This window comes from Colius striatus, chromosome 24 (assembly GCF_028858725.1).
Source record: "Colius striatus isolate bColStr4 chromosome 24, bColStr4.1.hap1, whole genome shotgun sequence".
Lineage (NCBI taxonomy): Eukaryota > Metazoa > Chordata > Aves > Coliiformes > Coliidae > Colius > Colius striatus.
The window spans coordinates 1,908,450-1,920,488 of NC_084782.1; the positions used below are offsets into that span (position 1 = coordinate 1,908,450).

At 62.7% G+C, this 12,039-nt stretch overlaps 1 protein-coding gene across 1 annotated transcript; it reads left to right on the forward strand.

Moving 5' to 3' along the window:
- Window positions 1-1,323: 1,323 nt before the first annotated feature.
- On the forward strand, window positions 1,324-4,133 carry LOC133627723 (peptide methionine sulfoxide reductase MsrA-like). The gene is made up of 6 exons (XM_062014586.1): window positions 1,324-1,396; window positions 1,963-2,031; window positions 2,103-2,222; window positions 3,027-3,131; window positions 3,305-3,411; window positions 3,975-4,133. The coding sequence occupies exons 1-6, from the start codon at window positions 1,324-1,326 to the stop codon at window positions 4,131-4,133; spliced, it is 633 nt and encodes a 210-aa protein (XP_061870570.1).
- The last annotated feature ends 7,906 nt before the right edge of the window (window positions 4,134-12,039 follow it).

Genomic DNA, 12,039 nt, shown 5'->3' on the forward strand with positions numbered 1-12,039 from the left:
TTGAGTAACAACAAAAAGCTGGAGGGGAGGGTGTTTCAGCTGGGTCTTGGTGCCCTGTCTCACTGGTGGTTAAACACTTTTTTACCCCTTCAAGGAGGAGGAAGATGTGATTGGAGAACACATTTTGCAAGTGGAGGTGGAGTAAGGATGTTCCTAAGCATTATTTTTGCTTAAAAAGGAGTCAAAACCCCTTTATTGGCAGGTGGGATGGGGGTGCCCTCACTTGGGATGGCCCCACACCCCTGGCAGGTGCTGCTCCTGCAGCTTCTCCTCACCTTCAGCTGTGTGAGAGCTCAAATGCTCTTTTCCCTCCTCTTTTAATGCCTCTGTTTCCCCCAGGATTTATTCTGTGGTGCCTTCAGCCTTTGGGTTGCTTCCATGGAAAGCATCTGCCTCCAAAACAGCCTTGTTTCACCCCAAACTGGAGTGGGCAGAGAAAAACAGGCAGTTTTCCATGCTGCTGCCTGGCTGAGCCCTCCTTTTGCTGTTTGGGGGTGAATAGAAAGGTTAATAACAAATACCAGGGTGGGTTTTTTAAAGGAAGAGGCTGAGTGGATGCCCTGCAGAGCAAAAACAGCCCTGGGAGAGATGCAGCAGCTCAGGTGTGGGGGGAAAATGGGTATTGGAGGTGTGACTTGGAGGTGGCTGCTCCTGCTGAAGGTCCTCAGAGGACAGGGCTGGTGGCAGGCTCCTCAGCCTGGCTCTGGTCTCTGTTTTAGGGTAAAAATGAGAGCTTTCTTGTAGGGATGGGGGGGTTTCACCTCCAGGCAGCTGCAGCGTGTCATGAGGCAGGGTATGGGCAGGGACCCCCAGCTGGGATGACAAGTGAAGGTCTGTGAGTGTGGCACACGCAGGTGGGAGCAAAAAGCTGTTTGCAATCGCTGTTTCTCTGCCCCAGCCCGAGGTAAGACGTTTGCACACTTGCCTGGGGAAGGTTTATCCCCGCTGCTCTCCCCACGGCAGGGGAAGGCTCCCTCTGCCCCAAAGGTCCCGCTGCCAGGGAAGGGGCCGGGGCTGCGGGAACAGCAGGGCTGGGGGGGTCCAGAGCCCCACCACGGGGGTGAACAGAGGGCTCAGCCCCACGGCTCCAGGCTGGATTTGTCCCCTAGAGCCACCGTGTTAACGATTGACGGGGCCGGGCAGGGTTCAGCTCACCGGCCGCATCCTGCCCCGGGCTCAGCGCCACAGCCTGGGGAGAGCCTGTGTGCAAAGTCCCCACACTGACCCTGCTCCTCAGCCTCCTGCACCCTCCCAGGGCTCCCAGTTCGCTCCCAGCACCTCCAGCAGTTCCCTGCTCCCCCCTGTTCCATCTGTGTGGGGGCCATGCCGGGTGCCCAGCTGCTCCCCAGCCCCGCCGAGGCTCTGCCTGGAAGGGCCCAGCAGATGCTGGTGGCAGGTACAGGGGTCGGGCTGGGGCTGTGGGGGGCTCCTGGGGACAGGGAGGTGACAGGGTGGCATGGTTTTAGGGGGGCTGCTCAAGGGGTGTTGGTGCTGAGGGTCTGGGCAGGGTGCTGGAGGGTCTTGGAGGGGTTTGATGCCAGTGCCCACACACACTCCCCATGTACTGGGGGTCTGGGGGGGGTCCTGGGCTCCTTCCCCCCCCCCCAGGAAGGCTGTAACCCCCTGGCTTGCTCACAGGGACAGGGGAACTCAGGGGGGGCACAGAGGGGCTGGAGCTGCAGGGGGAGAGGAGCAGGAGGGAGCTGCTGCCCCACAAGTGTCACGAGCAGCCAGGTCTCAGCCTCAGGGCTGGGTGGTCGGTGCCAGCCCCAGCAGTGACCCCCTGAAACATCCCCCAGACCTCAGGGGTGGGTGGGAGGCAGCAGGACGAGGCCAGGCTTTGTTGCATGATGTCCAGTGCCAGGACAAGGGGTGAGGGGCACGGGCTGGAACACAAGATGAGCAAAGCCTGGGGGTCCTGTCCCTGTGTCCCTGTGTCCCTGTGTCCCTGTGTCCCTGCAGCCAGCCACGCTGTCAGCAGCAGCCCCACGCTCCCACCCTTCCCAGCCCACATGCAAACGGCCATTTTTGGTGAGTGCTTCCCCTGGGGGGTCCCCAAACCCCCCTCCAGCCCAGCTCACCCTGTGCCCACCACCCCTCAGGCATGGGGTGCTTCTGGGGAGCAGAGCAGCTCTTCTGGCAGACACCAGGGGTCTTCTCCACACAGGTGGGCTACATGGGGGGCTTCACCCCCAACCCCACCTACGAGGAAGTGCGCACAGGTAATGGGGGGCTTCTCCTCCTATGCTGGGACCCCCCCCTCAATGTCCCCTGCCCTGTCCCCCATCCAGCACAACAGGGTGGCCCCCAGCCCCTGCCTCACCCTGGGGTGCTCTCCAGTGGCCACGGGATGCTGGTTTCCCCCACCTTGGCCCCCCCAAAACCCCCAGCCCATGGGATGCTGTGCACCCCCATATCAGTTCCCTCAACCCCCCTCAGCCCATGGGATGCTGTGCACCCCACTTCAGCCCCCCAACCCCCCCTCAGCCCATGGGATGCTGTGCACCCCAACTCAGCCCCCCCAATCCTCCCTCAGCCCATGGGATGCTGTGCACCCCCCTTCAGCCCCCCAACCCCCCCTCAGCCCATGGGATGCTGTGAACCCCATTTCAGCCCCCCCAACCCCCCCTCAGCCCATGGGATGCTGTGCACCCCAACTCAGTCCCCCCAACCCCCCCTCAGCCCATGGGATGCTGTGCACCCCAACTCAGTCCCCCCAAACTCCCCCCAGCCCATGGGCTGCTCTCCAGTGGCCGTGGGATGCTGGTACCCAGGGAAGGGGCTCTGGTGGGGGGTCCCCGGGGTGCTGCAGCCCCTCCACACCCTGCTCCCTGCCTCCAGCTCTGCCAAGGCTCCGTCTTTGCACACACCTGGGTTTGCCAGAGCTCAGCTCCCCGCAGGAAGGGCCGTTGCTCAATGCCCCCCCTGCTGTGCTGCAGCCCAGGGAGGCGGGAGGCCACGGTGAGGGGCTGCCCAACCCCCCCCAACACCCCCCCGCGCATTGCTGCAGGGCTGTGTCTCCACAGGGCTGACGGGCCATGCTGAGGTGGTGAGGGTCATCTTTGACCCCCAGAAGATCAGCTACCAGGAGCTTCTCAAGATCTTCTGGGAGAACCACGACCCCACACAAGGTACAGATGAGACCCCCGGGGCTGGGAGGGGCCCTTGAGCAGTTCCTACACCCCCTTCCCCAGCCGTGCCTCAGTTTCCCCATCCATGGGGGAAGGCAGTGCCCACTGCCCTGTGCCCGGGGGGGCAGGGGGTGCATTATCACCCCCTCCTGGGTGCTGTCCCACTCCCCCAGGCATGAGGCAGCAGGAGGACGTGGGCACCCAGTACCGCTCTGTCATCTACACGCTGAGCCCCCAGCAGCAGGCAGCTGCCCTGCACAGCAGGACCCTGTACCAGAGGGTAGGTGGGGACACTGAGACCCCCCAGGGACACTGACACCCACCTTAGGGACACTGAGACCCCCCAGGGACACCAAGGACTCACCTTAGGGACACTGAGACCCACCTTAGGGATACTGGGAACCCCCAGGGACACCAATGACCCATCCTGAGGACACTGGGACCCCCCAGGGACACTGAGACCCACCTTAGGGACACTGAGACCCCCCAGGGACACCAAGGACTCACCTTAGGGACACTGAGACCCACCTTAGGAACACTGGAACCCCCCCAGGGACACCAAGGACCCATCCTGGGGACACTGGAACCCCCCAGGGACACTGAGACCCACCTTGGGGCCCCTGAGACACCCTCTGGGCACACCAAAAACCCCCTCAGGGGACACCAATAACCCCCTGGAGACACTGAGACACCCCCTGGGGCCACCAGGACCACCCCTCCCCAGGCCACCAGCCACCTCCCCCAGCCCCAGCACACTGGGCAAACCCCTGCTGTGCCCCTGCCAGGCTGCGGGATGGGGAGGGGGGTCCATCCCAGTCTCCCCCCACCATGGGACTGCCCTAGGAGCTGAGGGGACAGCGTTGTGGGGACATCACCACCACCATCCAGCCCGCTGGTGAGTTCTACTACGCCGAGGACCGTCACCAGCAGTTCCTGCACAAGGTGCCCGGGGCCTCCTGTCACCTCAAGGGCACCGGTGTCACCTGCCCCATGGCACCCTGAGGGGTCAGCTCCTGCCTCCCAGGTCCTCCCCACGCCCCCAGCAGCACAGGCAGGGGGGACACAGCAGCCAGCCCCACACATCAGGCTCAGCCTCACCACTCACAGCCCCTTCACCCCCTGTGCCCAGCAGGATTAAAGCTCTGTGCCCCCCACACTGTCCTGCCCAGTGCCACGGGTGGGAGCTGGGGGGGTCTTTGGGGTTTTGGGGGGGCTTGTGGGGCTGGGGGGGGTCTGTGAGGGGATGGACGTTCCGTGGGGTGATGGGAGCAAGAGGAGCTGATGCTCTGGGGCTGGGAGGGGCTGGAGGTGTGGGGCTGGAGTGGGGGGGGGTTGTGTCTGTGAAGCTGGGGGTCTGGGGGGGGTCATGTCTGTGAGGCTGTGGGTTGAGGTGGGTTATGTCTGTGGGGCTGGGAGGGCCGTGTCCGTGGGGAGTGGGGATCTAGGGGTTGGGGGGGGTCTCGTGTCCATGGGGCTGTGAGGCTGGGGGTACAAGGCGGGGGAGTCACAACTGTAGGGCTGTGAGAGCCGTGTCCGTGGGGCTGTGGGTCCTGGTGTCTCGTGATGGTGGGGGTGGGAGGGCCGTGTCCGTGGGGAGTGGAGTTGCAGGGGCGGGGGGTCGGCGGGTCGTGTCCGTGGGGCCGCCGTCGGAGGAGAGGCTGCAGTACCGCGCTCTGCCACCAGGCGGCGCTACCGGGCAGCGCACGCTCACGGCCGCCAGGGGGCAGCGGCGGCGCGCGCGGGGGGCTGGGGGGGGCACGAGCCCACGGACACGTGTGTGAGATCCACAACCCACGGACACGCACCGACACGTGTGTATGTGTGATGCACAGCCCACGGACACGCACCGACACGCGTGTATGTGTGATACACAGCCCACGGACACGCACCGACACGTGTGTATGTGTGATACACAGCCCACGGACACGCACCGACACGCGTGATTGTGTGATGCACAGCCCACGGACACGTGTGTGTGTGATGCACAGCCCACGGACACGTGTGTGTGTGATGCACAACCCACGGACACGCGTCTGCAGGGGGCACGGGGGGGGGGGTGTCCATCCCTGCGATGGGGGGAGTCGGGGGCGTCACAGTGGGTGAGAGAGTGAGGAGGGGTCCCCTCATAAACTGGGGGGGGTCTCACAGCTCCAGTGGGTTTAGGGGAGCGCTGGGACACGCTGGGGATTAGTGGGGGGGACAAGCCCCGCGTGTGTGTCCCCTTTCCCGGGTGGGTTCCTGCAGGGGTGCAGCTTGAGGACAGGACGGGGGCACCTCTTCATTGTGTGTGTCCTCCCCCAACCCCTCACCTGGCACCTGCAGCGCCTGGATGGAAACTGTGGGTCAGAGGAAGTGGGGAGGGGGCCGCGCGCCCGGCCGGGGCTGGGGGGGTTCACCCAGCTGTGTGTGTCCCCCCCGCACCCAGGCGCTGAGCTGCCGCAGCCCCGGCACAGCTGCGATGAGTCGGGCAGGTCTCAGCCCATACCCACGCAGGGGAGGGTCCGCAGCAGGGGGAGGGTTCAACCCTCAGCCCCCTCTTTGACCCTCCTCCCCCCCCCAGTTTTGCTGCCCCACACATTTCACCTCCTGGTTAATCCGGAGGGGGAAGCTGCATAAGCCAAAGACCCCCGGGGTGAGGGGAAGGACAAAGGTGGGGCTCCCCAAAGCCTGGCGCTGACCCCATCCCTGCCTCAGTTTCCCCACTCAGGGTCTGAAAAGCTGCTGCTTCCCTTCACTGGGGCTGGAAATGAGGGATCTAGAGATGGAAATGTGGGATCCAAAGGTGGGAATCCGGGATCCAGAGGTGGAAATGCGGGATCTGGGGATGGAAATCGGGATCCAGAGGTGGAAATGCGGGATCTAGGGATGGAAATTGGGATCCAGGACTGGAAATGTGGGATCTAGGGATGGAAATCAGGATCCAGAGGTGGAAATGCGGGATCTAGGGATGGAAATCGGGATCCAGAGGTGGAAATGTGGGATCTAGGGATGGAAATCGGGATCCAGGACTGGAAATGTGGGATCTAGCGATGGGAATCCAGGATCTAGGGCTGGAAATGGGGACCTAGGGCTGGAAGTCGGGGTCCAGAGCTGGAAACAGGGATCCAGGGCTGGAAATCAGGGCTCTAAGGATGGAAATTAGGAGCTGGGAATGGTAAACCCGGGATGTAGAGATAGAAATCGCGATGGAAATCTGGGATCCAGAACTGAAAAGACACGGTTCGGGGCTGCAAAGCCACGCTCTGGGTCCAGCAAGCTGCGATTTAAGGACAGAGAAACCCGCTCCAACCCCAAACGCGAATCCCACCGGGTGCTGGGACCCCGCTCCGGGGCTGCGGGGCTCGGGAAAGGGATGCTCCCGGGTTCTGTGGAGCGGAGGCAGCTGCGGGGCTCGGGAACGGGATGGATGCTCCCGGGTTCTGTGGAGCGGAGGCAGCTGCGGGGCTCGGGAACGGGATGGATGCTCCCGGGTTCTGTGGAGCGGAGGCAGCTGCGGAGGCTCCAGGGAGGGGGGGAGAAAAAAATGACAATTGGGGCAGGTTTGAAAAGCGCCGAAACCGCGACAGGAAACCCAAGTTGTACAAATGCAGAAGCGAGTGGAAAAAAGCTCTTGAGCGGGTTCCTCTGGCTTTCACCTCCGCTAAAAATAAAGCTGCTTCATTAGGGGCCGATGGGCGCCGAGATAAAGCATCTTCTTCCCTTCCCCCCCACCCCCCCGGCGTGTTTTTCCGTGGGGGGTGGGAGGTCCTGACGGGGCTGTGGGGATGCGGCTTTTTCCATGGGGTGCTGGGGATGGGTGGCTGAGCTGAGCTGGGATGGGATGGGCTGGGGGGTTGTGCGGGGCTTGGGGGAGGGTCTGGGGGGGTTTGGGGTGCTGGGTGAGGGGTATCGGAGCTTTTGGAACGTGCAGGGGGGGGGATTTGGGGCTGGGCAGCATGGGGTGGGGTGTGATGAGTTGTAACGGTCTCTGGGTGTAGCGAGGCTGCCTGGCAAAGCCACATCCTGCAGCGGGGCAGGACCCGGGGGGAGGAATTTGGGGGGCTGAGAAAGGGATTTTAGAGCAGCTGCCAGGAGGGGGGGAACGAGCAAAACCCTCCTTAAACCTGCTCCCTCCCCAAACCTGGGCTCCCTTTTCCTCCTGCCTCAGTTTCCCTTCCCTGGCCCATCCCAGCGCAGGGTCTCACGTCTCAGGGGGGGGTTGTGTGAAGGTGGGGCCGGTTTTGGGTGCCCGCTGCCCGTCCCCCCCCCCCGCCGCACCGGGAGGATATCGTGGGAGGCGGGAGGTGCTTCGCTTGTCACCGTGGTGACGGTGGCACTGGGGCCCCATCCTCCGAGTCACCTGCAGCGTCCGGGGGCTGCGGGGAGGGACATCCACACCCCCGCCCTTCGCACCCCCCCTCCTCCTCCTCCTTTTGTAGGGGAAATGATGGATGCGATGGGGAAGGGGGGGGGGATCAAAGGGGGTAGGGGAAGAAGAGAGCAAAGCAAAGAGGGGTGCTGAGCACCAAATTGTGGGTGCACCTACAGCGGTGGCACAGCAGCTCAGCACCACTTTGCCAGGGGCACTCACGGACCCCCTCGTTGGCCCCCCCATAGGGGTAACATGGGGGTGTGATGCTCCAGCTGCCCCCCACCCCAGCACCGGGGATGCCTCAAAAGAATCCAGGGGGAGTGGGGAATAAGCTCCCAACCCCCTCGGCGTGCAGATGGGACACGGGAGGCTGCCACGGTGGTGGGCACCGGGTGGGGGGAGGCCGTGAGAACGGCCGCGGGGGCCGGGGGGGCCGCAGGAAGCGCTGGGGGGGGCGGCCGCTCCCGGCTCCCCCAGATGTGCCCGTGAGATACGGCGGCAGGAAGCAGCTGCGGGGAATCCCGGCGCTGGGAAAGGGCTGCGGCCGCCTGCTCCGCACCCCCCGGGACCCCCCTCCCCCCGGGACCCCCGGCCCCACCGGTGCTGCGGGGGGAAGGGGCCGGAGCCGCAGCTTTGTGCCTGGTTGGGCTTGGGAGGGGGGCTGGGGAAACTGAGGCACGGCTCGGCAGCTGGTCGGGGATGGAGGGGTGGGCTGGCTCCAGGGGAATGCGGCTGCCTGTGGCCCTCCCCCCAGGGCCCTGGAACAAGCTGATGGCTCCCTGTGTTCACTCTGGCCCCTAATGACAACGGGCAGTGCCAGGCTGCGGGGTGGGATGCTCAGAGGGGTCCCTGGGGCTAATCCCCTGCACAAAGAGCTGCACATTCCCCAGGGCTGGGGCTGGTGTCCTGGTGACAGGGCTCAGGGGCAGGGGAGAGGCTCCTCACCCCTTTTTGGGTGCCCACTCCCAGCAGTGCTGTTCCCTGGTGCCCCTCTATTCCCCCCCCCCCCAGCATATGGCACTGTGGGGGTCTCATGGATCTCTGTGATAGGCAAAGAGGGAAACTGAGGCACGGGGCAAAGTGAGGGACCAGGCCCCTTCCTGCATGGGCAGCTGCCAGTCCAGGGATGGGAGTCACTGAGAATCCTCATTGATCCCCAAACAGCCCCAAATCTGGGCCATTGTAGCCCAAGATGGGGCTGTCACCTTGGCCACGGGGACCCCCAGGGAGGATGGGTTTGGCAAATCCTGCTGGTGCCTTTGGGCAAGTCCTCAGGGACCCACATGGGCCCTTCCCTGCCCATCCCTGCCATGATGCCCATCCTGAACCCACTGCCCATCCTGAACCCGCTGCCCACCCAGCAGCTCTTGGCCCTGGCACAAATTAGGGCCCAGGGCTAGCTAACAGCCTGAGGAAGGAGTGTGGGCACCAAAGCTCACTGCATGGCACAGCCCAGCATGGCACCCCTGTGCAGGATATGGCCCTGGGACAAGGTGGGAAGGAGATTTCAGAGGGGGTTTAAGTGGTCACAATCCCTTTTTCCCCTTGAGCAGCCATCTGGATTTCCTCTCCAGCACTGGAACTCCCTCAGATCACTGCCATGCTGTGTGGTACTGTTATGCTGTGCCATGCCATGCTGTGCCATGCTGTGTGGTACTGTTATGCTGTGCCATGCCATGCTGTGCCATGCTGTGCCATGCTGTGCCATGCCATGCTGTGCTGTGCCATGCCATGCTGTGCCATGCTGTGTGGTACTGTTATGCTGTACCATGCCATGCTGTGCCATGCCATGCCATGCCATGCTGTGCCATGCCATGCTGTGCTGTGCTGAGCTGGTGCCCAGGCTGGGAAGTTGATTGGAAGCATCTCCAAAACTCAATGCATTCCAGCTTTGAGCTCTTGCTCCTGTGTTGTGCCGAGCTGGAGCACGGCCAGGAGGGTGCCTCAGCTCCTCTCACTCCCAAGGGACCCCTGGGGTCTTCAGAGATCCCGAGGAGAAGAGATTTCACCCTCAGCCCCATCCCAAACCCGAGTCCAGCTGCCCCTTGGGGAAGAGCCCTTCCCTCCTCAGCAGCCTTGGGCATTCTGCCACCACTCCCTTCGTTCCTCCCCTCTCCTTTCCAAATCCTTTCCCTGTAGCCAGCGCTTCCAGGCAGCCTCTGCCTTCCAAAACACAAGAAATTCCCTCAGAAAACGCCGGTGCTTTGTGTCTCTCTGTGTGTGTGTGTGTGTGTGTGTGTGTGTGTGTGTGTGTGTGTGTCCTCCAGGGACCACCGGGACCCCCACACTCACCCTCCGTGCCCCACACAGCCGGGCTGAGCTCCTGCCCTGTCCCTCACTCCCATCCTGCCACCTGTACCGACTTCTTTCAGGCCAAAAAAAATCAATCAATCAAACCAAACCCCAGCCCGGGGGGGGGTCTTTTTATTTTGGGGGGGTGTGTGGGGGAAGGAACAGCAGCTTGTGAACTTCCCTGTCCCCTGTCCCGGCAGCCGTGGGGACAAATCGCTGGGGATGAACGAGCCGGTGCCAGGGGGACTGAGCTGGGACGGGGGGACAAGGTCATGTTGTGTTGTTTTGGGGGGCTCGGTGAGCGCAGTGAACCCCAAATCCTGCTCCTGATCTCCTTTGGAAAGCTTGCCTTTAATGAAACACCCGGTGTGGGCTCGTTTTGCTGTGAAATCATCGCGTTTGCTCTTCCTCCCCCACTCTTCCCTGCTCTGAGCCAAGAAACCCGCTCCCACCCCTCACCCCCCACCCTGAGGACACCCCAAACCCGGCAGCTGACACCCCAAAACTGCATCGGAACCCCTTGCTCTGAGGGGATACCCCAAAGCTGGGGGTTATGGATAGAAACACACACACACAGACACACACACAGAGCCCTGCTCCCATCCCACCCGTGTTCGCGGGGGGTACCCCAAGAATCTCACGGCAGCACTTTGGGAAGCGGCGTGTAACGGGGGTGGGGGGAGGAGTGTGGAGGGGCGGTGATGGTGATGGCGGGGAAGGGAGGGAGGAGGAGAAGGGGGGGGGGGGAGGAGGAGGGAGGAAGGTTGCCTTGGCCACGCATCCCTGTGTGAATGCATGACGTGCACAGGGCTGGCGCCAGGCTGTCTGGGGCCGGGAGTTAGATCAACACAGCTGGAGGGCCCGGGCCACAGCTGGGCAAAGGCAGCGGGTCCCCCCCCCGCCCCCCAGCCCCCCCCCCGCCCAGCCACGGCCTGTGGGAACCGCCGCCAACAAAACCCCCCTGCAAACAAAAGCTTCACCCCCTCCCCTCCCAGCCCCCCCCAACCTCCTTGGGAAATGGGGGGGGGGGGGGGTATGGGAATAAGCGAGGCCGTTCGCTGGAGTTTTGCGGGGGGGGGGGGTGTTTAAATGAGTTTAAAAAGAAGCATTTTAGCGGTTTGAAAGTCGTTTTTCAACGTTTTGTAACTTTTCCCCGATGTTTCCAATTTTCAATGGGGTTTCTTGTTAAAAACATTTTAAAAATCCCCTTTTTTGGGGTAATTTGTCTTTTTTTTTATCTCTTTCATTTTTTTTCCCGGGGAGGGGTCCCGGTTGCAGGTTAATGAGGGGAATTCAGGCTCTTCCCAAGCTGCCACCCTTCACACAGAGGCGTTTTCCCAGGCTGTTCCGCGGGGGGTGGGCGCTGGGGGGGTGTCAAGCTGGGGAGGAGGGTGTCAAGCCAAACCCCAATGCAGCCCCCCCAAAAGCAGCTTTGAAGGGGATGTTTTGGGGTCCAACGAGAGGCTCCCCGTATGTGGGGGTGGGGGGGAGAAGCGGTGGTCCCCGGCTTGTGGCCCCCAGCTCCCCCTCCACCCCCCCCCCCGGGCAGGGGATTGTAAAGGAGGGAAACAAAACCCAGCACCACCGAACTGGGATTTGGGCAGATCTGCAATAAATTGCTGCTGTGGGCAGGCGTAATTTGGTCCAGGTGCTTCTGTCATCCCCCCCCCGCGCACCCCTCAATTAACTTGAGGACCCCCGGGTGCCCACCATCCTCTGGCTTGTAACATCTCCTTCCCACCCTCACCACCTCCCCCCTAACCATGGAAATCAGCATCGGGGTGGGGGCTTCTTGGTTTTCCAGGGATTCACAACTTGGGTGTTGTGAGACCATCAGCCCCCCCCTCACTCCCCCCAACGGGACCCCTCCATGTGCCACCACCACCCAGTGCCCTGACAGTGGGCACCCACCACCCCAGACCGCTGGGGCTTTGACCTTTTTGAGGCAACAACAGTTCAGGGAGGGGGGTGTGTGTGTGTGTGTGTGTTTCCTTCACCCCCCCCCATCATTTCTACTTAAAGACCCCCCTTGCCTGTAAATGTCCTCTCCACCTCGTGTCCCCCCCCCGCCCCAAAGCAAGCACCCCCAGCCTCCCAGGCCTCTCGCAGGCTCTGACCTAAATCTGGTTTCTCCATCGTAACCTCAGTTTTACCGCAATTAATTTTTTTCTGCTGGTCACAAGATAATTCCTGACGCCAGAAAGTCTGGAGGTCAGATGAGAAGCGGATTGAGGAACAGGGCGGCACTAATTTCCTTACACCCGG